Source organism: Anopheles coluzzii, chromosome X (assembly GCF_943734685.1).
Source record: "Anopheles coluzzii chromosome X, AcolN3, whole genome shotgun sequence".
NCBI classification, from domain to species: domain Eukaryota; kingdom Metazoa; phylum Arthropoda; class Insecta; order Diptera; family Culicidae; genus Anopheles; species Anopheles coluzzii.
The window spans coordinates 9,571,364-9,595,973 of NC_064669.1; the positions used below are offsets into that span (position 1 = coordinate 9,571,364).

At 50.2% G+C, this 24,610-nt stretch overlaps 3 protein-coding genes across 3 annotated transcripts; 1 reads left to right on the forward strand and 2 right to left on the reverse strand.

Annotated features, from left to right (window-relative positions):
* Positions 1-493: 493 nt before the first annotated feature.
* Positions 494-4,227, reverse strand: LOC120961332 (nose resistant to fluoxetine protein 6-like). Its single transcript, XM_040385044.2, has 5 exons — positions 3,904-4,227; positions 2,387-2,768; positions 2,032-2,323; positions 854-1,964; positions 494-780 (listed from the first exon to the last, which is right to left on the reverse strand). Exons 1-5 carry the CDS (start codon positions 4,115-4,117, stop codon positions 680-682), a joined length of 2,100 nt encoding a protein of 699 aa, XP_040240978.2. The 5' UTR covers positions 4,118-4,227; the 3' UTR covers positions 494-679.
* Positions 4,228-6,396: 2,169 nt separating this feature from the next.
* Positions 6,397-9,002, forward strand: LOC120961341 (GATA zinc finger domain-containing protein 1-like). The gene is made up of 3 exons (XM_040385053.2): positions 6,397-6,692; positions 6,790-7,391; positions 7,476-9,002. The coding sequence occupies exons 2-3, from the start codon at positions 6,876-6,878 to the stop codon at positions 7,869-7,871; spliced, it is 912 nt and encodes a 303-aa protein (XP_040240987.2). The 5' UTR covers positions 6,397-6,692; positions 6,790-6,875; the 3' UTR covers positions 7,872-9,002.
* On the reverse strand, positions 7,984-23,531 carry LOC120958285 (homeotic protein female sterile-like). The gene is made up of 8 exons (XM_049610962.1): positions 21,056-23,531; positions 20,442-20,449; positions 19,692-20,056; positions 19,521-19,616; positions 11,873-12,044; positions 11,585-11,749; positions 11,163-11,517; positions 7,984-10,666 (listed from the first exon to the last, which is right to left on the reverse strand). The coding sequence occupies exons 1-8, from the start codon at positions 22,524-22,526 to the stop codon at positions 10,476-10,478; spliced, it is 2,823 nt and encodes a 940-aa protein (XP_049466919.1). The 5' UTR covers positions 22,527-23,531; the 3' UTR covers positions 7,984-10,475.
* Between the last annotated feature and the right edge of the window lie 1,079 nt (positions 23,532-24,610).

A 24,610-nucleotide genomic window follows, 5' to 3' on the forward strand; every position in this document is an offset into this window, starting at 1 on the left:
TTTAACGCACGACGAGCATGGTATTAAGTGCGAGTTTACCAATGGGATGGCGTAAATTCAATGTTTAGAAGAAAACAAATGAATAAATCCATCAATCTTTGAAGGCTCATGAAACGTTGTACATTACATGAATCTTTGAATAATAATGAGTCTTTATAGATCCTTGGAGATTCACGGATCTTTAGGAAATTCGATTCGAGTTTCGAATAACTCATCACTGAAGATTCACATGAATAAATCTTAAAGAAAGATTCATAAAACCCAGCATGCCAATTGAATCAGACGAGTTGAGCAGTTTCTTGAAGATCAGATGCTTGAAGAATCATCAACCATCTGACATCCTTTGGAAGTTCATTAATTGTTAAAGATAGCTCTGCCAGATGAGGTTGTAGCTGTTCTTGATGCTTCAAGGATCTATGGGATTATTTTTCTGATGTTCTTGAATCGTTTTAAGATTCATAACTCTTTCACAACGCAATGAAATCTTCTAGACTTGTGGAATCGCTTATCGGAGAACCGAATTCTTTAATTCATTTCAAAGATTCATTCTGCTCTTTGAATCTGAAGCAGTTTGTACCCAACAAAGAGTTTGGAGAGATAGAGAGTGTGAGAAAATGGGAGATTAAACTACAAAACTGGTTGCGATGACAGGAGCGTATGGGGACGGGAACGGGCGATACTACAGCCGAGCGGTTTGTAACGTTAGTGAGAGAGATTTCGGTATCACCCTTGCCTCGTTGCCATTTTCCACGCTAGCTGGCCCCTTCTCCTGCTGCGTGCCTGTGGGAAGAATCAAAAGCGAAATAAGAAATCCATGCAAATGCCACGCACTGTGCGCGCGAACAACACGTACGTTTCGATGGGTCGCGGCGGCGCCCGAACAGCATCCGCTCCAGGCCAATGATTGGCGACTCGAACAGCAGCGTCCAGAGCAGGGCAAGCGTGAGCGTGAACCCGATGTCGCCCCAGAACTGGTACACGGCGAGCAGGTCGGTGAAGTAGTACGGTAGCCGCGCCGTGCCCGCCATCATCAGCTGGATTGGGAGGTGGAGCAGATAGATCGCGTACGAGAGGCGCCCGAGCGGCTGCCAGACGGTGGCCCCGAGCAGCCGATCGACCGGACCACCGTACCCGTTGACGCACGCGAACACCACCCACCCGACGGCGGTCGCCCAGCACACCCGGCTGAGCGACTCGTAGATGGCGTCGACGGCCTGCGGCAGCCGCTCGTAGTCCGGCTGCTGGATCGGGTGGTCGGCGAACAGGACGGCGAGCATGGCGGTGGCGGCCAGGGCCCATCCGAGCCCGACCGACCACCGGGGCAGCGGGACGTAGTGTTTGCGGGTGCGCTGAAGCACGTAGCCGAAGCAGACGCCCACCAGCCAGGCGCCGGCGCGCGTATGCGTCGGGTAGTAGGTGTAGACGTGCCGCAGCCGCTCCTCGTCCACCGCCAGAAAGGACAGGCGCAGATGGTGCACGAAGAACAGCACCAGCACGGCCACCATGGAGGCGACGGTGAGGGCGACGATCGCGGCAAGGACGCGGCGGCCCCAGCGCCACAGCGGGTACACGATGAAGGGTGACACTAGGTACAGCTGCATGTCCACCGACAGGTACCAGGTGTGGCCGAGGCACACCTCCTGCGGGTTGACGTAGTTCTGCACGTACAGCAGGGCCGACCACCAGTAGCGGCGGCACGGGTCCTCCGACATGGTCATCGCACCGTCCCAGAACGGGCCAGAGCCGGCGTGCCGCATCAGGGTGGCGGCGAACAGTACGATCGCGGCCAGCGCCGGCGTTAGCCGCAGATAGCGGTGCAGATACATGACGGGCAGGTTGAGCCGACCGTGCCGGTCCAGTGCGTTCAGTATGCTCCAGCAGGTGAGCAGCCCGCTCAGCAGGAAGAAGGTATCGACCGACACAGTGGACGCTACGACCAGCACGCTATGGTACGACTCGAGCCACTGCAAGAATAACGCAACGATGAGATGAGTGGTGGGCAGGTCAAGACAGACAGGTCAACCGACTTACCGACAGGATAACGTGCGAGTTGTAGAGCGGCTGCATGCCGATGCGCACGTAGTTGTGGCTGAACACGACCCACACCATCGAGATGACGCGTATGCCGTGGATGCAGTCGATCGTGCTGGACTTGACCGTCGTGTCCGTCGGGTTGCGCCGGCTCGTCGCTAGCAGCTTCCGGCCATTTCGGTACAGGGAAAACATGGCCAGATTGGGGTGCGGCGTATGGCGCCGGCAGAGCGTCACCGCTTCGTACAGTGTGCTCGCTGCCGCCAGTAGCAGTACTGTGCCGAATACTCCACTGTGTGTCGAAGTGTTAGTTCTCAGTTGTTGAAGAGGAGCCAGGCTTGAGGACGATACTTACATTGCAGCCCACTGGGCGGGTCCGAGTGCCGGAGCTACCTCGTTGCAGGTCAGCTGCACCGGTGGAAGGTTAGGTACGATACGCGTGAGAAACTGCTGGAACTGTTCGGCGGAGCAGGCGGCTGGGATGCATACGCCGAGGTGGGCGGCCAACGGGCCACCTGAAGTGCCTGGCATGATGCGCTGGGTCGGTGGTGATGGACGTTGGGAAGGAACCAGACCGGTGAGTGGTACGGTCAGGAAGCAGTAGCGGCCTCTTAGAGTGTCCGTCGCAGGCGATCCGCCATAGTCGTGCCGCAGGTCGATGCATTCATCGTAGTGTCCCAGCTCGTACAGGTTTCCCGCGAAGATACCGGCCGGCCATTTGCCCCATGAGTCCAGCACTGGGGTGGGATAGGATTGTCACAGTGATTTGATTAGGTTTACATTGAAAGTGCTAGGCGGTGAAAGAATACCAAAAATCCCCAAAGTCCCCAAAGTCTTCCAAAATCCATGTTAGATGATCCCAAAAGCTGCAGATGACTGAGATATTGGTCCTAGAGGCCTGACAATATAATTCTAATCAATAGTAACTAGGGAAATTAGTCAACTGTGACTCAATGTGTCCACACATCGAAGATGCATCGCTTTTCGGTGCGTTCGATCAGGTAATCTGCTAATAACGCCAATGTTCTTGAAAATTGTAGATAAAAACCATCCCTAAAAACTTGTACACATCCTGCAGAGCTAGCTAGAAATATGAGACCTAAGCCTCTGATATAGTGATCATCCTGTGCCTGTGGACATCTTACAAACTCAGCCGCGGTGTTGTGTTCTACATCCCCTTAAGAACTGTACATTTCTGTGGAGATACTGTGGACATAATCTTGAGAAAATGGGTCTATAGGATCCCAACTTAACATCCATCTAAATGGCATTCATTGAAGTAGATAATGGGAAACTACACACTGAGAAGATGTTTCTAGAAGCAATAGAGCCTTTGCCTTTGATCTACCGAGCAAATCTGATGTCAACTGCGAATACTTCGTAAAACGTGCGGCCACGTTTAGTGCCTCGAACCAATCGAAGTTGGTAGTAGCAATCCAGTAGAGATTAGCAGTGCTTAAGGCTGCAATAAAAGGAATACTTTCCCCCTCTCTCCCAGTAGCACCTAATGCAGCCCGGTCAGGCACTTGTTGTGCGATAAACCGCCCGCGCACACTTTATTTCGATGATAGTTTCTTTAATCAAAGCAATGACGCATTACTAGACCACTTTCGCTTCCACTTAGGTGCTGTGCATTGATCCCGCACAGTGTGTAGACACACATTCGATCCTTAAACCAACGTTCCTCGGCCTAATCCCGTTCGTCTTCGCGCCGATAAGAACCTCAAGCAGCACTTAATACCATCTTTTTTTTTTAATAACACCTTCGTCACCCACTATTGGACACACCTGACACACCCCAACCCCCTACACTAATGGTGCACTTTGTAAGTATGTATCTTAAAGCTCTGCGACACGACACGATTTGCTTACATTTCACTGCCCAAAACTCTTTCGCCTGCACGCCGGCAACCAGCGCCAGCAGCTCGCGGTCACACGGCGTCCCCGTGGGCAGCTGGCGCGTCACGTTCGCTGATTGTAGTGCGTTTACGATGCCGCCGAAATCGATTGATGGATGTGGATTGGCAAGCGCGAGCACGTATGGTAGCACACCACCGAACAACAGCCAAACCAACCGGCGCAACATGGCTTGACGGGTTTGAAGCGTGCGCGCGACACGGATCGGAATGAGGGGACAGTGCGATTAGTCCGCTGGTTTTATACTTGGCCGTCCCTGTGTGGTCGCAGATGTGATGGTGATGTTTTGCTGGCCGCATTGCAATGGGTACTTGATCCGCGTTCTGGTTTTTAAAGTACAGACAGACGCACAGACACACACACACACACATATATATACGGTCGAAGATACCTCTGGTTTGTGTTTCGAGAGGTTTTCGAACCGAAGATAACCATCCCCTCCCTTTTCCCACTAGCTGTAGCAGGATGACTGTGTGCATCTTCCACGGTTCCGTAAATAGTGGACACTTTGACTCACAGGATAACAAACACGTTGAAATAGATTCGTACGCAAGCAGCTTCGTACTGCTAGAGGACAAGGGATACCAGCGAGTTGTTGCGCAACTGATCAGGCTCTTATCAGACATATTGGAAGCTCCTGAGGTAGTTCGTTGCTGGATTGCGGAAAGTAATCTCGGTAGGAACAGTGTCACTCAGAATTCTAGAAAGCTAGAATCTATAGGCTACAATTACCATGGTCGCATATATATGATGAAGATGCTCTAGCAGAAAGGTTTACCACCATTTCCAAGGACTTAGACATGTTTTTCAGCAATGTCAAGGGAGATGCATTAAGCTCCACAGAGCTTGATAACGTGCATAGTCATAGGATGACAATCGGCGCTAAGTTGTGAGCATTTTCGCACCTCTCCTGCAAACGCAATTAAGTCGTTGAAGTGGACATAGTGCACGACAAGTGTATGACTGTAATTAGCAATGGTACAGTTCACTTGATGCCTTAATCAAAACAAGTTGTGAGTCCAAAGGTATGGGTTACAACCACCAAAGAGGAATTTAAAAAAAATGTAAAAAATGGGTAAAATCTTTTTCGTCCACGACGTTTACTTGGGCTAGCTCTGAAGTAGTGTAGAGTGAGAAATCTCTGGGTTGAGTTGTGGGGCAGATGACTCTCGTGAGATCTTTAAACTCGTGTCGTGGATGACACGATACCACTTCTAGGACCAAGTTAAATTGGAGGCATAGCCCTGATGGGTCTTTCACAGTTGTGAATCATCGTCTTTATTTCTCACGTGACGTTAATCGTTCTAACAAGCCTGTCCAGGATGATCAGTATTTCTCTCTCTCTCTCTCTCTCTCTCTCTCTCTCTCGTGGTGACATGGCCTGGTCAACAAAAATTCTCCAAGAAATCTACCGATCTGATCCTGTTGGTTGTTGGCCACGGAGAGTTTCTTGTCTAGCTTCATCATTATCAGGAAATGGTCCACCTCGACAGTTGCACCTCTGTAAGTTTAATGTCGATAGTACTAGTGCAGTGCCATCCGTTGGCTTGTACGTGATTAATTTAGGAATATGTCCGCTGTGGTGATCTTGAGGTGTAGCTGAAGATGCTTCGCACGTTCTAATACTTGATGCAGGTAAAGTTGATGAATCGAAGCCGTTGTCGTGTGTCAGCTGGTAGGCGCTGAAGCATCCATTCGTTGGTTTGTATGCCTCCACCCGTGCGACCTTTTCGTCATCGATACTCGCAAAGTGCGGACTAATGATGTGCTCTTTGGACCGCACCCACGACTCCGACCCGACTCCGACTCCGGCAAAACCCGAACGACTAGCTCCACCCGGAGTCTGAGTCATCCGGAGTCGTCCGGAGTCGCCAGGAGAACTTGTCGGAGAACAGTGTCGGTCGGAGTTAACAGGAGCCAGCCGGTGCAATGTTCTTGTGATCAGGCATTTAATTTCGTTGTGTTTCTTTTGCCTGTTACTTTGTGCGTCAACTCTGATTCCAAACGACACCGAACGACTCCGTGCGATTCCAGACGGATTCAGACGATTCCGAACGACTCTGGATAATGCTGAGCGGACCTACCTTCCGAAGCCGGTTCCGAAATTGTCGGAGACGGTTCGGAGTCGACTCCGCATTTTTGCCAACTTTACCCATCACTAATGTGGACTGTGTCAACCGGAATTCCTAAACATGCCGAACGGCATTCGCATCGAAGAAGATAAAAATTGGGCCTTTAATCTTTGGGGTCTTTTAGCATAACAAAAAATCATATCTGCCAGTTTTATCGGAGCAAAAATTATAATTGTGGAAAAAACAACGGTTAATTTGAATAAAAATTTCAAACAGAGATGTACTGTGGCATGCTTATACTGTGGAGTTTATATATTTTTTTTAAATTAATTTTGATTTCAAGGTCGTCTGGACGGAATAGAATAAGGCACACATCTGAGGGAAAAACCTTATAATAAGCAAAAACAAGTTATTCCATCGCCCGAGCAGCAACACATGCAAACTAAATGTTTTAATTTAATGTTTTCGAACCATCATGAGCGGTTCCCACTGTGCGCCCGCTGTCAATTGTGCGTCGTTGACAGGCCGCTTGTTTGTGTGTAAACAGAGCAACCGATGCCGTGCTACCGAACATTCGCAGTTTACTGGAAATCGGCCTATACTGTTGAAGCGCGGCAGGCCAAAAGGCACGAACCTTCCAGAGTGTGAGATGGAAGCACGCCTAGCTCGTCGGTAAGTTAAGCAGGCCGGCTAAAAAAAAGGGCGAAACGGCGAGAAACAGCTAACAAGGGCTGGTTTTTTTATTATTCTTTCCTATGCTTTATTTCAGTTGATAGCTTGCCCTTCACCCACTGATACCTTCCGTGTTTGATTGCAAGAAGAAAGGAAAAGAAAAAACAAGCACAGAAAAGCAGCATGCCGCCCAAGAACAAAAAGTGCTCCATTTGCGGCACGAACAGCACCGTCCGCTGGATCATACTGAGCCGGAAGACGCTCTGTGACGGGTGCTATGACGTGCAGTGCAATCCGCCGCTGGAACCGCGGCAGGAGGACGGGCCCGACGAGCCGGTGGCCGGACCGAGCGGACTGGGCCGGAAGAGCGAAACGATCCTCGCGACCGGCCCGGTCCAGAGCAATCCGGCCGACGATGGGATCTTTCTGAAGCCAACGTTCATCCCGCCGCGCCCGGCCAAGATTGCGCGGGTCAACAGCGCAACCCTCGATGGCGCCACCACTACCAGCTCAGGCAGTAGTAGCAGCAGCACCACTACCACCAGTACCACCGCCACCAGTGCCACACACAGCAGCTCGCGTTCGACAACGCCGTCGAAGCCGGCCAGTCGAAATAAGGCGCGCAAATCGTTCCCGTCGAAGCCGAAGCTGACGGACGAAACGAAGCGCCCGAAATCGGTGCCGAAAGTGTTTCACAATGTACGTGTTTCCTTTCCCGCTTGCCCTTCGGCTCAACGTGTCTTGCTAATGTGTGTCTTCTTTTTTCCCCCCTCTCCTGCGCAGGATTACTGGTACGAGGTGGGCGACATTGTTTCGCTGGTCGACACGAAGGACAAAACGTACTACGCCCAGATACGGGGGCTCGTGGTCGACGTGTTCAACGAGAAGAACGCGATCCTGACCTGGCTGGTGCCGACGACGGCCAGCCCGAACCCGAACGAGGGTTTCGATCCGGCCACCTACCACATCGGGCCGGACGAGGACAAGATGCGCAACCTGAGCGAGATGCAGTTCGTGATGCACGCGCCGAGCGGCTACTACCTCAACCGGAGCGATCCGTACCCGCGCCAGAACGTGGCCGGGCCGGTCGAGCGGGACGGCCGGTCGACCGAGCCGCCGCTGTACGATTGGGCCAACATCTGCCAGCTGCACCTGGGCGAACGGCCGGTCAGCAAGTAGCGAGCAGTGCGCGGTAAGGTATTTTGGGGTTGCGGTTTGTGGTAACGGTGGGGCAAATGGTAACTGTTTTCGTGCCGTCCTTGGTCTAACCAAAATGAGACGAAGCAAGCAAGGGGGGGGGGGGTGAAGGTAGAACTAGATGGTTGAAGTAGTGTGAAGTAACGTAGCAGGCCGTATATTTTTTTAGATGAATGCATTTAGGAGAACTTTGCTGATCGTTGCGGTTTTCAATCGGCGCATCGGTGAGAGGAATTATTTGCTTCGATTATCGAAGCCACACTTGACGAACAGCTTTTTTTTTATTTTGCTAATTCATTATAATTCATTCATTATAATTCATTTAGAGGGTTTGTTACATCTTTATCGATTTTGTTTAGCATTGTGAAACAATCAAAAACCAATTGTGTCGGCTGCAGTAACACACAGACAGGCCCGATGAGCAGATAGTAACGCTGAGCTATAACGGCTTTTTTATAGGATTGCGTTTGGTTTTGTAGCGCCACAGGTCGCTGCGGACAGCCTTTGACAGCTCACAGCGTAGGGAAGCGATGACGTTTATACCTCGTGTGCGGTTTACATTGAACTGCAGCGGCGGTTTTTTTCCATTTTGCATCTGCACCGCACTGCCAGTAGGGAAGTATTATTTAAGAACGTTTCGTCAAAACGTTGATAGCGTGGAGGCAAACGCCGCGGCTGTTGAACTTTACTATACGGTACGAAAATCGAACGATCCTGTTGCTTACTAAGGAGAAATAACGTATATAGAATTCGTCGCTCACACTCTAGTGGATAGGAAAATAGGTTCGAATTAATTAGGGACTACGGAGCAACGGAGCTAAAATCCAACCAAGCGACAGGGCGTAGAACACGAATTTATTCTTTTACCGATCATAATTAACCTTTGTTAAACTATTACGCCCATCGTGACAGAGTTATTATTCAAGCTGTAACGCAGGAAACATTTCACGAAGCGTTATGAAATGTTTCAATATTTAGAATTTTGTCGACTATTGAGAAAACGGTGAAAAGGAATGCGCGCGCCTTTGTCGAATCATATTTTGTTGTCCAGTGTTTTCTTTCTTTGTGAAGTATAAAAGAATTGAGAGTAAAGCATTATAAGTCGTATTATAAGTCTCTATATGTTTACATATATTCTTCCTCGCATGGGGGTTTGTTTGTTTGTTGTTTTGTTTTGTTGTGTGTGTTAAGAACGAACTTTAGGTATGTGCCAGAGGGAATGCGATTTACAATTTGTTGGGCGCCAAATCCTCCGAACCCTGCGCCACGTGCTTCACCACGTGCTGCCGGGAGGCATCGGTTGACTGCCGGAGGAGTAGCGTTTGGTTTTTCTTTTCTCTTTTCTTGCCATTGTTTGCAAAAAAACAACAACAATTTGCATTCGATTCGGTTGAATTCATTAGAGCTAGAGAAGTACGAAATAGCTAAATCCAATGGGAAATACGCTCCGGCGAGCGGTCGATTTTGTGTGAACCATTTTTGGTGTGCACGTGTGTGTGAGAGTTCTTTCTTTAATTACGATTAATGTCTAAACGAGAAAGAGAGAGAGATAGAGAGAGCAGGATGTGTACGAATGGCACTGGGATGGGTTGTTTGCCCTAATCACTTCTGCTCCCGATGCTTATGTTAAAAAATTTCCTCTTTTTGGAAAGTGCGTGTGTGTGAGTGCGCTGCTCCAGGTGCTAAGGTAAGGAGTGATCGTAGGGATAACGCTACTAAAATATTGATTGTTCCTTGTGTATGTGTGGATGTGATTTTTAAACGCACAGACACGTGCACAACACACACACACACACACACACACACACACACACGCACACACTTTGCTCGAAAGAGAAAGAGAGACAGTGAGCGAGGCGCTTCGTTTTTTGTTTATTTGTTATTTTTTGGTAAATTGTTACTTTTGACTAGAACAATGAGTAGATTAAACGAAAAGCTTCCGCGGACCAGCTGCGTGCACCACCAGAAGGGAAGGTGCTGCAGCTTCGTTGTTGTTTTTTTTGTTATTTTAAACTGTATTAAGTATATGAAACTTTTGCTGCTGCAGTCCCTGTCGGGGGATTTGCGATAATTCAAACATACATTTCAAATTGCACACACACACACGCACACGTACGCACATACACACAACACACACACACACAAAGGGCACAACACGTTCAACTAACGGGCGTAATATACGTATGGCACAAACTAATAACGAGTAATCGCGTTAACCTTTCCTGCATTGCTGCTGCATTGCTAAACCTGTGGAGCGAACGGAAACGGGGAACGTTAGACTCTAGGATCCATCGGAGCAGGTGCCTGTCTGAGGGGGTTATGTGTATGCATCTCGTCTCCTGGTCGCTTCGTCTCTCCCAGCACTCACTAGGCCGGCGAAGGTTCGTCGCCTTGCGCGCTGGTGGAGACTGCCGTAGCGACGACGGTCGTCGGTAGCATGGCAACGATCTGCTGCACCGTACCGTCGATCGGTACGGACTGGTGGCCCATGGCAAAGACTGGCTCGAGCAGGGGAGCGAGCAGTATTGTGGAAGGCTGCTGCTGCTGCTGCTGCTGCTCCTGCTCCTCCTGCAGTGCGGCACGTCGTCAGGTCATGATGTTGTTGCCGAAGTAGTTGAGATTGAAGTCGTCGAACAGAATGTCGTCGTCCTGGCCGCTCGCCGACGGGATGTTAATACCGAGCTCGGCTGGATCGAGTGCGACCGAGCGCAGCCCACACTCCTGCACGATCTCCTCCTTCGGCACCGGGTTCAGGTAGTCGGCAATGTTGTACTCCGCTGCGGTGGTTAAGGGGAGATACGGAGAGGATAGCGTTAGTGGGGGTAAATATGTGTTTTTGAAGTCTTCAAAGATTCATGAACCGGGAGTTCAATGCCTGAATTTTGGGCTACTCAGACTTGTCAGAAATCTTGATGACATCAGAAGTTCATATATTGCATGTGTGATATGCTTCAGAGTTGAGAAAAGACGAACAGTGCTATGTATCCCTGATATCCATGGATCTCGAGTGTCTGATATCTTCAAATATCCAAGAACATAAGGAACATTGAAGAAGTCCGCATTCTCGAACTTCAATATTGATTCTTCAAGAATCTTCTGAATCTATCGTCAATTATTCGGTTAGAAGCTCAAGATCTATTCTTCAAAGTTTTTCGAATTTCAAGATGCAAAGATCTTCAAAGTAGAATGAAACTCACAAGATTCTGATACATAGTACATAGGAGACACATCAACCCAGAGATAGAGAGATAGAGGATGACCAAGAATACCTACCAGAATCGAGCATCTCGTACGTTTGGATCGTTTGCGTGGGGCGTTCGATCTGTATCTCAGCACCGCGCCGTATTCCATTGAATGCGTCCTCGTCCGGATGCTTTAGCTCCTGCTCCGTCCTGGCCGTCACCTTAAACTGCGCGCCGGTGATGAGGTCCGCGTACAGCGTCTGCGCCTCATGGTACGTCGTCGTTATCTGCTGCTGCTGCTGCTGCTGCGGATGGTGATGATGGTGATGATGGTGATGATGCTGCTGATGTTGCTGCTGTTGCTGATGTTGGGCCGGCTGCTGCATCGTGTGAGACAGATGCTGTCGATGCGGTTCCTGTGCAGCGGCGTTGATCGTTTCCAGACACTGGTGGACGGGAGAATGTTGGTCAATATTGCCGTTCGATATTGATTCCTTACGACGGAACAGTTACCTGACTTACCGGCGAACCGGTGGTGGCCGGCGATTTCGGCACGTACTGTGCGAGGCTGGCCGTTGCAGCGGCGACCTCCGCATCTGTCATCGTGTCACTCGTGCCGACCTCCCGCAGGCGTGCGTTCGCCTCCATCTTGAAGAACCACTCGAAGCGTTGCTTTTTCTGCCGGCAAAAGGGAGAGAGAAAGAGAGAGAGAGAGAGAGAGAGAGAGAAAGAGAGAGAGAGAGAAAGAGACAGGGTTAAGCAGTGGCGTGTGAAGTGCGCCTAGGTGCCAAGTACACTTACATGCTCCCAGGCGAGAAAGTTGTCCTCCGAGTTGCGGCTCGAGATTGTCCAGAGGTGGCCGGAACCGTGCGACGATTTGCGACCCTTGCGGAAGTGCGGATTGATCGAGAGGTTGTGGCGGACCGAGTTCTTCCAGCGATCGTCGTGCGATTTGTAGTACGGGAAGTGGTCCCTGGAACGGCCCGGTGCAACACACGTCCAGCGGGCGGGAAGGATACGAAAGGGATGAGAAGGGGACCACAGTCGTGAGGCAAAAGAGGGGGAGGTGGCGCAATGATACTATAAAACGGGGGCATTTCAGTGACCGGAAGCAGTCACCCTCGCCCCCGGGACATTACACGCTCTGATCAGCTGTCAACTGTCGTCGTCCGTCGGAGAATGTGATGGAGGTCCCTCCGAGGAGTTCCTGGCATAAGTGTATGTCCTCTAGAGCAACACAGACACACAGACACACACACACATGGTTGTAAATTAAACTTCCAACCAGGGAGACAGCCAGTGAACCGTGACGGACGGTTGAAGGTGTGGCCCTTTACCCGAGGTGAGCTCGATTACACGGTTCAATGGGTTTTCATCGAAAGTGATACAGGCGGTCGTTTCTCAACTTAGCGAGCAGAGTTTAATTACCTGCTTGCACTCACACACACACAGAAACTCCCTGTGCAATATGCACCTGCACACACACACACGGGAGAGAGAGAATAAAAAAAACCGGTAGCCCCCACGGGTACGCGGGGGCATATTTTCGGGATTGACACGGGCCACACTTGGTTCACTGCAGGACAGGACAGGGTTGCAGAAGCGCGCGGTGAATTAATCACTGAGAAAGAAGGTGTTGCGTGCAACTGTCACTGACGAGCTGTGGGAGTGTGCATGTGAATATGGGCAATGAAGCGAAAAAGGATACATCCGGGCGAAGGGGGGGTTTGCAGCAAGAATTGATTGCCCGCTAGCGCTGTAATGCCCGTGGTGGTGTTGGAATAAGATTCTAACAAGATGCACAGATCCCAGGTTTTGAGTTGAGGTGATACGGTGCTGTCGTATAATCTGGATGAACCGTCTCTATAAGATGTCCCGACACACACACACACATACAAACAGTCGCATATTTGATTTGTTGAGAAATTCGGGACATACAACAAGATCTTTGAGTAGCTACAGTAGCATGCACATTCTTCCGTTTGTGTAGAAGAACAACCCTTGGAAGAAGTCCCTTTTCCCGTGCAGACAAGAGAGAACCTTTTCATAGGACCTTTTCATAGGAGAGACGCACCAGCACCCACATGTGCACCTTGATTTTAATCAGATACAACTCTGTTGTTCCTCAAGGAATACTGGTTGGTTCCCCCGCTAAAGCATTACTTCCACCAGTGGAAGAAGCCCCATAGAACGTTAGAGATGTACTGTAGAGCTAGAGATATATCCAGGGGTTTTTTTTTGTTATGTAAATGACATCGCTACTCACAGAACTTATCGCTTGATTTGATAGAAGTTGACCTACTATCTGTGGTTTTGAGTAGTTCATGAAGTCTTTGTTATTGTCTTTGACAGATCGGGACATAACGAGCTCTGAAAGTGTGTCAAAGAAACCGGTGAGAATCCTGGAAAGACATGACGGAAGTATTCCGTTTTTTTAAATCTCTGTACCGAAGTAAGTAACGGATATAAATATCCGTTTTGTCGAGATTTTTCATACACCAACATACAGTACATACAGGCTACAGACTTCCTTAAGCATCTGAAAGCACTCGCTGCTGTGTTTGTCTCCATTCCCCAAAATTCCCAAAGATATCGTAGTTGCTACAAGATTCTGGAGCAGGACGTACTTCCGTAACATCTCCAAAGAACGTACGAAACCATTTCTTCTAAAAGAAATGCACTGGACTAGAACTGCGTAGAATTTCTTTGAATTATGCTTTTACGAGCTAAAACCCAGTGTCTTGAGGTAAAACCTAACCGAAAGCATCGAATCACCACCATTACGACTGCGGGACCGATGCGCCACCAATACTACCATCGCCAGCGAAAAACTTTACTTTCCCACTACTTTCTTCGCCTTGTTCGCATTTCGCGTGCGGCGCTGTGATGTGATGGTTTCGATGTTGCGTCGTTCTGTCCCAAACTTCGGAGCGGAGCGTCAATGGGAAGGGTCTTAGGCGAGGGGCGTGCTATCAGTTTGAACTTTCTTATGCCGAGCGTTTGTCGTTTCGCCAACTCGCCGCCGCTGCCCTCCCTTCTTTCAGGTGTGTGTGTGTGTGTGTGTGTGTGTGTGTTCTTCGATAAGGCGATTGGCATCCTTTTCGGCAACCTTGCCCGGGCTCCCCCGCCCGTTTTGACATTTGCACTCAGCCAGGCAGTTGTTGCTTTGTTTTGCTTCTTTTTGCTTGCTCCTTCGCAGCACAGCCTTTCGGATCTTGGGGCCTTTTGGTCGGGGAAGGAGCCGTTGCTGCACTGTGTTCTATTATTGGAGGTTATTTGGAGGCGGTTTGTTTTTTTTTTTTTTGCTCCAGACATGGACATCAACGGTAATGGACACGTGCGTCCCCCGATGTTTCTCCGCTCTTCGGCGTCCCCAGCTCCGATGTCCGCTGTGTGGAAAATCTCAACCCCAAGCCCTTCTCTCTCTACAAGAACCTTCCTGCAGCAAAAAGCGTAGTGCACGGGGATAGAGGGGGGCAGTGAGAAAAGAAGCAACACCAAAAAAAAAAAAGAAGGACCCGATAGGTCTTTCGTGCCCTCTCCACCACCACCAGTCGTCGGTGCTGTCCATCTGACCGGGCCAGGCTGGCGGCGAACTTCGGCAAAAAGCGGAGCGACAATTTTGCTCCAAATGTTAGGACCTGCCCCGAGCGCCATTTTGCTGCCAAAATCGATTGCAATCGATTTTTTGTTTTTGGACCAGCCAGAACCAGAATCTCGGTTGGACGCGACCCGAGCAGTGCTGTGGAGGAGCTGTCACCACCAATAACCCCCTGCGCCCCCTTCGCTACTAATTACGATATCGCGTTGTCGTTCGCTGTTGTGTATCGTATTCCGTTGGTCCGACTGGGAGGTTTGAGTGCCGCCCAGCAGAGTCGGTAGCATCGATTTTTTGCTCGGGACATTGCAGGCTTCCCTTGAGCTCCGGTCGCCAAGAAAGTCTAACGAGATCCTAATACGAAGATAAGCGAGATGTTGTACATTGTACGATGACTCAAATCCTGAAGAACTTCAATGTGCTTCAACAATGTCTTGGGCCAATTTCACAATGCTCCCCATGTCTTGTACAGGTTCTCTGTGTGTGTGTGTGTGTATGTTGGCCGACATTTTGTGTCTAGCATTATTCTTCCTTTCAAAAATGCTGCCCGGAACCTCCCGCTCACTGTCTATTCCGGTCCATAAATCTTCCCTTCTGGCCCGGAACCACCGCGGTAGGTCCTTGCGCTCGCGCGCCCCGGCGTGTCATAAATATCCGAATAAATCAAAGCGCATTACAAAGGGAAAACGCTGCACCACCACACGTTACATGGCCACGGCAGGTTGAGCTTTCCCACATGAAAACCAAACCACACACACACACTGTAATGAAGTCTTTAGGCAGGAAGGAGCCAGCGGTTCGTCGGGAGGGGTGCAAAAGCGAAAATGAAAAATGGAATGACAGCGTTATAAATCAGGCACGCGGATTGACGTTGATGGCTTTCACGTTTTCCGCGTCAGGTGGGAAGACGCATGCGGAAGAACCGGGGTAGGGGCATTACAGCGCAAAACTGTTGGGGGGGGGGGGGGAGATGGGTGGAGTTGTGCCGGCAGCTTTTGATGCAGCAGAGAGCGGTGGTGTGCAGTCCACAACGGCTTTCAGAATCTTTTCCAACAAAAAAAATTGAAAGAAAGAGGCGCAGGACAGGATAATCTTGCCCGCAAGGTACCGGGGATGGACAGGGAAGGAGCCGGGGGGGGGGGGCTATTATGCAGAGCAGAGCAGAGACAGGACCCCTTCGGCCAGGAACAAAGCCCTTCTGCAGCAATAAGCGCATACTGCAAGGCTGCAGTTTAGTGTTCGGAGCGCCGGGACCAAGAAATTCGGAAGCCAATCAAACCCTGAAACCGACATCAACTGTGTGTGTGTGTGTAAGCAGCAGCTGGCAGTGGGTTTTGGGTGAATAATGTGCACCGCGCCTCAATCCCCCTTTTTTTTTGCTTCGCCTTCCATCTTTGCTGTATATCTGCCACACGCATTCGAATCAGGCGAAGGTCCGTGAACGAACAGGTGACATGCGAGATCGGCGACGCGGAGAGGAGAGTCCACTTGCCATTGTTGGCACCCTGGAGGGGGGGGGGGGGGATACAAGGGAGGGTTGGGGAGTAGCGATATTATTTTTTTCCTTCGACAGCGAACACACCGACAGCAAGGAAGGGCCACTCCTAGACTTTTCCCCCGTCTGGGCTACACAGGTTGTTCCACGCATGCAGCAGGACCCCACCGGGAACAAGTCCTGCCCGAAGCAGGGAAGATATAAGAGACTCAGCTCGGGCTCAATCAGGCGGAACGGACCATTGCTTCTGGCGCGGGGTGTCGTGTGCAAAGTAGCGATAAAATGGAAATTGACCCGGTCGAGGGCTACCTGCCCGTGTGTGTGTGTGTGCGCGCGCGCGTTCGCGCTTACGTTTCGCTCGCCCACCTGCTACCCTACTGCCCGGCTGCGGTTGTCACTCCGGCATCCCCCTGGGATTCTACACCAACAGAAGAGGGTCTGTTTTTTTTTGGGTAGTTGGACTCAGCAAATGACAGTTTTTGTTGTTGTTATTGTTGCTTCTGACGATAAGTAATGCGATTGCGAGCGACCGGGGATCGATTCGTTCGATTTATGGTCGATCGAACCTGGTGCAGGATTTTGGTGTCGGAAACTCGCTCGCCTGGAATCGTTCGATTTGGTTCTATAATATTTTGCTAGAAACATCCACTAGTTAAGGCACAGTAGCGTAGTAGTAGTAGTAGATTCAAATTTAATGAAAAAAGCTATCCACCGAGTAGGCCTGAGAACGAGCAATTGGGTGAAAGAACTCTGGCTCATCTCAAGGTGAATTTAATCAATCCTGAGTTGTGTAACTCTTTCGAGATTAAACTCTCAATAAGACCTACTGAGACCTAAAATCACTATTAAATTGAGACCTACGAGGATTGAATCGTATTAAATTGTATTTTGTGACTCAAATTTCCATCGCTCGCGGTAGCTCTTTTGATAACTCTTTTGCTCTTTTGCGTGAGAGTCATGGCGGCCCTTTAGCGCTCATTTGCCTCCTGCCTGAAGCGGAATATACACACAAATAAGGCGATCAATGCGTCTGAAAATCCAGATGCGACGTGCACTACATTGTTGTCGCATGGACGCTACAAAAAAAAAATGGCGACCGACAGCCGTCATTCGCTCTTGGGTAGTTGCGTGCTGCCGTCGTTAAAACTGTCATAATATGATAGCGCGTTTTATGCATTCAGTGTGTGCCTTTCGTGGTGGTGGTGGTGACAAAAAAAATAGGCAAGGCACGAACCCTGATTGTCCAGCAGGCATGAGTCGATGTGTCGCTTTGTGAGATGCCACGCTAATGGCGGATGCAACGGACATTTCTTAATTTTAGAACATTCAGATTTTTTTCATCTGTCTCTCTCTCTCTTTCCTTGACACTCTATTACGCATCGTAGTATAGCCGCACAACATGTTATTAACGGGCAATTGTTTTTTTTTTTCATTTTCTCTACATAAAAATGTGTGGACACAGTAGCAGCACAAGCAATCCTGCCAGCACCAACAAAAGCGATAGAAGAAGCCAACCAAAAAAAAGAAAAACACAGAAAGGAAAAGTAAAAAAAGAAAAATGGGGTGCGCAATGTACAATGTCACACAGAACCCACAAAAAACAGTAAGAAGGGATGGTGGTGGTGGTGGTGACGGGTAAGAAGAAAATGAAAAATTGCGTTCTCGCGTGTGTCTGTGTGCGTTGTATGAAATGGGGGAAAAACAAGGGGGCGAACAAAATGGATTTTTACCGACGAGGGGTCGGCACACACGGCGGCCTGCCTTTTACAACGCGCTTTTCCCCCTTTCGGAAGGAAGGAGCTACACACACACACATGCTCCTTGGGTCGACACAGTAGAAGGGCGGCGTATGGCGTTACACCCAATTCCCTGCTTGTTGTGCTTCGATAGCGAGTTTATGTTCCGCTGGAAGGACGTTGCACGGACCTGCGCACAACGCGCTGCGTCCACCGTGGAGGAAGGAAGCTCCCCTTGGTTTGTGCGGGGGGAGGGGATGGAGAGGGCACGCCGAGGGCGCCAGCAAAGCTGAAAGAAACCGCAATTGGAAGGACAACAACAGGACAGCGAACAGGTCGCTGCTGACCAATCAGAGAGCTACTGGAAGTGTGCTGACCACTGGGGAATACTGATAGTCCTCGTACACCAGTGTGTGTGTGTGTGTGTGTGTGTGTGAGTGTGTGTCCACAATGGTGGCAAAATAACAACAACAAACCACGCACAGGGAAGGTCATTGGATAAAGGGCGTTTACTTCGTCGCGGGCTGGGTAATGCTGCTTGAGCTTGTTTTTGTTTGCGTGTGCGATGGAGCGCACACCGATCCCGCCATTTTTAAACCGTGCCCTGATAAGCAGAAAAGCAATCATTGGAACTGTCGTACATTCGAAATGTTGGGTTTGGAGATGCCTCTTCGAAGATACTAAAGACAAGTTTTGAGTTTTGAGCATTTAATGAACACAATTTTCAAGCCTAATTAAACTCTTTTAAAGTAAGAATTTAAAAATAAATCCACATTCTATCGCTCGAAGACGCCAAATCCAAACAAATTTGGGTAAGATGGCTTCTAAAGCATTTCATGTGACCTCAAAACCGCATTCCATTGAAGATCATTCCATTTTTATCATTCCATTGCTGCTCATTGTGGAAAGAATGATATTAAAGATGATAATGATGATGATAAGTCCCACCTCCTACCCCAACACAGGTTTGAAAAGATCATTAACATAGTGTAATCTAGCTGGCAATAGAATTTATCCATTGAGAATTTCAATTACCTTACGTGTAAAGATTGAAATTTGAAGTTTATGGACGTATTTGACTAAATAGAACCCAAAAAAAATACCTCACCTTCCCACCAAGCATTCCGATTCACTTTGCACGCCACCTCTAATGTTGAGTGACTCTGATTCAGATTCATGAATCGGAATGAATCGTTGAAATGATTAGAATTATCTGAATACCCGGTTGAAAAGATTTACGAAACTCGAAAGATTCAAGATTCTTCTCGGCGTGTGATCAAGCCAGCCTATGCAGGCTTTCGAGTCTTCTTGGCAAGTACCAAGCAGCCAGATAGTCTGTCCTTGCTGCGGGAAGGCAAAATCGAGCAAATTCAATATTTTGAATGTCACACATCTCGGAAGACTCATGAGTTTTTGGGTAGATTCGATGCGGATCAACTATCGCTGAAGTTTCATACGAATGAATCCCAACGAAAGATTCATGAAATACAACATGAACGTGCCCTTGTTTGCGCTGCGGTGGCGTGTGTTTGGCCTGGTGACCATTAAGACCAAGCAAACAGTGGCCGGGTCGGGTGAGGTTTGTAAACAACTTCCCATGCCAGCGCCAACGATACTTACGAGATCCACTGGTAGATTGCTGCCACCGTCAGGTCGCCCTGCTCCTCCAGCGCGTACTCTATCAGCTCGGTGTAGGTGAAGGGCGGCTTCTTCGGTCTGTGTAAAATCAGGCATTAAATCACAGCATTAGTGACCGACCAGTGTGGAACATGTCGCACCGAAACTACTTACGACTTTCCGTTGCTGCTCTCGATCGTCACATTCTCGCCGACGTTCAGATCGCCCTCCTCAATCGCCACCGTGCCAGAATCGGGACCCAGGCCGCCACTGCCGCCGCCACCGCCCGCTCCAGCACTACCACCGGTGGCACCGGCGGCACCACTGCCAACGAGGGCACCGCCGTCCTGGTTCGCCCCACCCGGTCCCGACCCGAACGCTCCCTTCGAGCGCTGCTTCCGGTTGGAGCGGGGCGACAGGTTCGGGATGTCGTCGAGCTTGAAGTTGAGCAGCCATGACAGATTCTTGCAGTCTTCTGGTGTGTCGGGGGTTTGTGATGCTGCAAAAGGGGAGGAATGAGAGAAAGAGAGAGAGGGGAACTATTGATGAAAGCTGGCAATCAACTACAAGTACAGCTAGCGGTGGCAGGCAGGTGATGATGGGGTCTCCATGACCGGGTAGTGTTTGTGTTCAATTTCATCGCCATCCATCCACATCAATCGCGTTAAATGGTAGGCAATTTTATGCACCGGTGCGTTTCGATGAAGTACTCGCCGGAGCGTGAAACCGTTGGGTCGTTTGATCGGTTTTTTTTTACAAATATAAACACACACACGTGCGCGTGCAGCGGAAGGACACGTGACGATCACGCATCATTACTGCTGCCCGGGTGTTTGGTTCAATATTGGTAGCAATTTCAATTTCCGGCAGAGAGAGCTCTCTCTCTCTCTCTCTCTCTCTCTATTTGTGAGTATTGCTCCCTACACTAGGAGCTTGGAGGTATCCGAGGTCCGAGGAATTAAACAAAAATAGAACCTGGAGTAGCTTTTTATTTACGGAAAGTTTTGTTAGAATTCCCAAAATTCTTCAAAATACTTGGAATTAGGCTTTGGAGCTTCAAAGCACTACCATCAAACTGGAATGGCTTGTTGCATAATGTGGACAATGATTTTAGACTCCCCAATGTTCCCCAATTCAGTTAGAAACGGAATTTCGAGCTCCAAAGGAATTACCAACAATAAGAAAATTGAGGGGCACTCATTACACATTCTTATTTAAGAGTCCAAATGTTCCCCAAACTGCTTGGAACTAGGCTTGGGGTATCCCCAAAACCATTGGCATGTTTGGAGCTCCAAAGTTTCTCTAAAAGTCTTTAAATCGATCATTGATGCTCCAATTATTGACCAACAACAACGATAACTTATTTCACAATGACACATTTGAGTACTCAATGTTCTCCAAATCGCTTCCGAGATTAGGCATTGGAGCTCCAAAGAAGTTACCAACAACTTGGCCATTCCGAGACAATTCTTTGAGAGCTTGTTGGAATCTCCCTTTATTCGCCAAACATCTCGGAATTAGAGCATTCGAGCTTCAACGATGCAATTTCTTCCCGTGGATTAATAGTCCAGTGTCCTTACCTAATCGCTCGGGCGTCTTCATGCCGTTCGTGAGCGTCAGCCCGGCAGTGGCCGGTGTCGTCGAGTCGGCACGCCGCGGGCTCCCCCCGTCCGTGGACCTTGGGCCGGGCTCGCCGGCATTCGGCCAGCTCTGATTGTTGATGCCATTGTTGTACGGGCTGGTGTTGCCACCGCTGCCTCCAGCACCACCACCACCACCGCCGCCGCCGCCAAACTGCTGATTCACTGATTCTTGATTGTTGCGATGGGTGTGCACGTGGGTGTCGGCGGAGGATGTGGGCGTCGCGGGAGCTGATGGCGGTGGCGGTGGTGGCGGAGGAGGAGGAGGTGGAGGCGGAGGGAGAGTGGGTGGCGGTCGGGGAGAGGACGGCGAGGATGTCGATTGTTGCTGAGGTTGATGGTGTGTATGCAACGGCTGGTAGGGCTGGTGATGATGGTGCTGCTGCTGCTGCTGCTGATGATGATGGTGTGAGGTAAGATGCGCATGTTGCTGATGATGGTGATGCTGCTGCTGCTGTTGTTGTTGTTGATGGGTGGTTTGTTGATGTTGGGGCGGTAGCTGCTGATGGTGCTGATGCTCGGTGCTGACGATGGAGTAGCGATGGTGGTGCACGTTCGTCGGCACGGTCGCGGCCACACCGGCCGCCTTCCGGTCGAGATCGAGCAGCTCGGCCGTGCTGGTCCACGTGGAGGAGCTGATGTCGGTCAGCACGATGCCTCCGTTCGTGTGGTGTACCACGTCGCTGCCGACCGGGGCCAGCACGGTCGAGGTCAGGTGGTGCTCGCTGATCGGGATGACCTCCGTCGCTTCCGTCTCGATCGTGCCCGGCACGTCGTAGATGTACGTCGCCAGCTGGTGATGGTGATGATGGTGATGATTCTGCTGCTGCTGATGATGATGGTGTTGGTGGTGTTGGTGGTGGTGGTGGTGGTGATGTGGATCGCCTTCCGCATCGCTGAGCGGGTTTGCCGAGCTGTTGTTGTTCGTGTCGTTCGGTCCAATCACGTAGAACTGCCCAATGCCCGATACGCCCTGGAACGCTTGCCCGAACGCGGGGAACTCGTGCAGCTCGACGCCAATGCCACCGCCCTGCTCCACATCCTTGCGCTGCTTCGTCCCGAGCGGGCCGGTTCCGTCGGCCAGGGTGGAGGAGTACGGTGCCGCCACCGTCACCGACACCGGGTAGTGGTCCTCCAGCTCGGAGATGGGCAGCTTGCGCTTGAGCGCACTACGCCCCGTCGGACTGCCGAGATTTGCCTCCAGCGTGATCGTATCGATTGGCGTGACGACACTGTAATGTTGCTGGTGCTGCTGTAGCTGCTGCTGCTGCTGCTGCTGGTCGGTGTGACTGCTCAGTGTGGTCAGCAGGGAAGGTATCGTAACGGACGAACCACCGCAGCTCGGCGTCACGTACAGCGAACGCTGCATCACGCTGCCGAGGATTTTTTTAAAATGGATACAGAAGAGGCACACACACACACACACACTTTAGTTCACTCCACTAGGACAAAATTCACAACAATACCGTCGGACGCTCTTCTGGAGCAGAGATACCATTACCACTGCGTGCTGGGAATTTCGGGAGGGGACCCAACAAAACAACGCGACAATTAAAAAAAAACGAATATTGGCTCACACTGGCACTGACATCGATTTCAAGATGGCGTCCTAGTGTCAGAATTTGATTGGATCGGGATTTGTAGTCCTTCCGGGCGTTCCAGGCAATTCGCGTCCTCTTCGCGGTTAGGTTCCTTCAGAAGCACTCCAAAGTCCGAACTAAGGACACAGTTGCAACTTGCGACGCAATTCGGGATTGCGACACTCCCACACACACACAGCACTACTGCTGCTGCTCCAACATGATTATGAGATCAGTTTTCTTACACAACACACATACTCACACTCGCACACATACACTGTGTATTTGTATAAAGGGCTCTTCTGAGTTAGGGCCTAGTACATTTGCGACGACCCTGTCCACCGACGTCCAGCAATCAGCGGCTCCAAAGGCTGCCCCCCCATGCCCCAAGACAGTCCCGAGAACTTCGTCCACTTCTTTCCCCCCCTCCCACTCCTCACCCGTTGCCAGATAGGTAGATGAGGTAGGAGTCGTCGTGTAGGCTCGCAGGCGCTCGCTCGCCTCTGCGACACTTTTTCGTCCGTAGTACCGATACGGTGCGCTCTGTACCATCCGCTACCTTCGTGCGGTCGACAAACACTGCCGGAAACGCAAGCGCATGCCGCTCGGTGAAGCTGTGGGCAAACACAAGGGACCCCATAGGACCCGTCCGTCCTTGTCGTTCGGCCGCTGGCGCTGCTGGTTCCTTCGCTGTCGGTGTGCCTCCGCTGCCGTCTCGCTTGCACGCGGGCTCGGACCGCGGACATTTTGTGCTGTTTTTGTTTTATTTTTTGTTGTTGCTTCCTCTTTCACGTCCTGATTGCCCTCCCAACCCTCCCCCCCCCCGGTTCCGGTGGTCTGAGTTATTTCAGCTCTCGCCCCCCTCCACACTCCACCGAAGGATGTACTGGGCATGGGCAAACGGTACGATACGCCGCCCGAGCGTGGGCGAGAGCGAGCCAGATTGAGACTCCTGTGCTGTCCATCCCCCCTTCATCTCCTCTGCCGCCCCCTCCCCCGTCGATAAAGGATCCTTCGCGCAGTGCGCACCCTTCGTGCACCGTTCGGCCGGATGTCGATGTCCTCCGGGTGCATGGGTTTGTCCGTTGCCGGTGAACCGTGACGAGAGGTGCCGCGCGAGGGACGCACTGTCGCACTCGCCGTATCGATAATCGGTTGCGCATGAAAGAAGACGACGATGGGGGCAATGCGAGGGGGAAAGGGTAGGACCTGTTCCGTATGCAAAAAAAAAAAAAACAATCCAGCGGTGAAATTTATTTCGGGAAGGAAAAACGAACACGCGGTGCGTTGGAGTTTTTCCCTTTTGCTTGCCGTTTGCTATCCTACAACATCGCTTTCGAACAACTACGCTGTCCGCTGTACTACACTGCGTGCCAAACGGAGTGCCTCACCTAAAGTGTCCACCTTTGTGGTGAATGGGTGAAAACAATTAAATTAAACAAAAACCAACCCACTAATGCTTTGGATTGGCAGTGTCAACAATAAACAAATCTACACATGAAATAGATTTATTACAAATTAGTGTTCCATGAAGTAAGCCTCACCTGTTGTAATAGTACTTGCGGGGAGTGCAGTCGGCTCTCGAGTTACACAGCTCTTTTCAATTTTGAATTTTGGAGGTATGAGATTTTATAGTTTTTACATTATTTGGAGCAAATTGTACTGATTGTTTACACGAAATGTGACAGATGTGTTTCTTTTTACGTTTTCAAATCGTATTAAAGCAATAATTTATCGTCAAAAACCACATAAGGGGAAATTGGGGTAGTTTCGACACTGGGGAGTTAAATCGTTTCCTCTGCAGCTTTAGTATTTATTGGTTCTTTTGAAAGAAAAAAAGTTAGTACACCTTATTCATACTAATTCTTTCGCA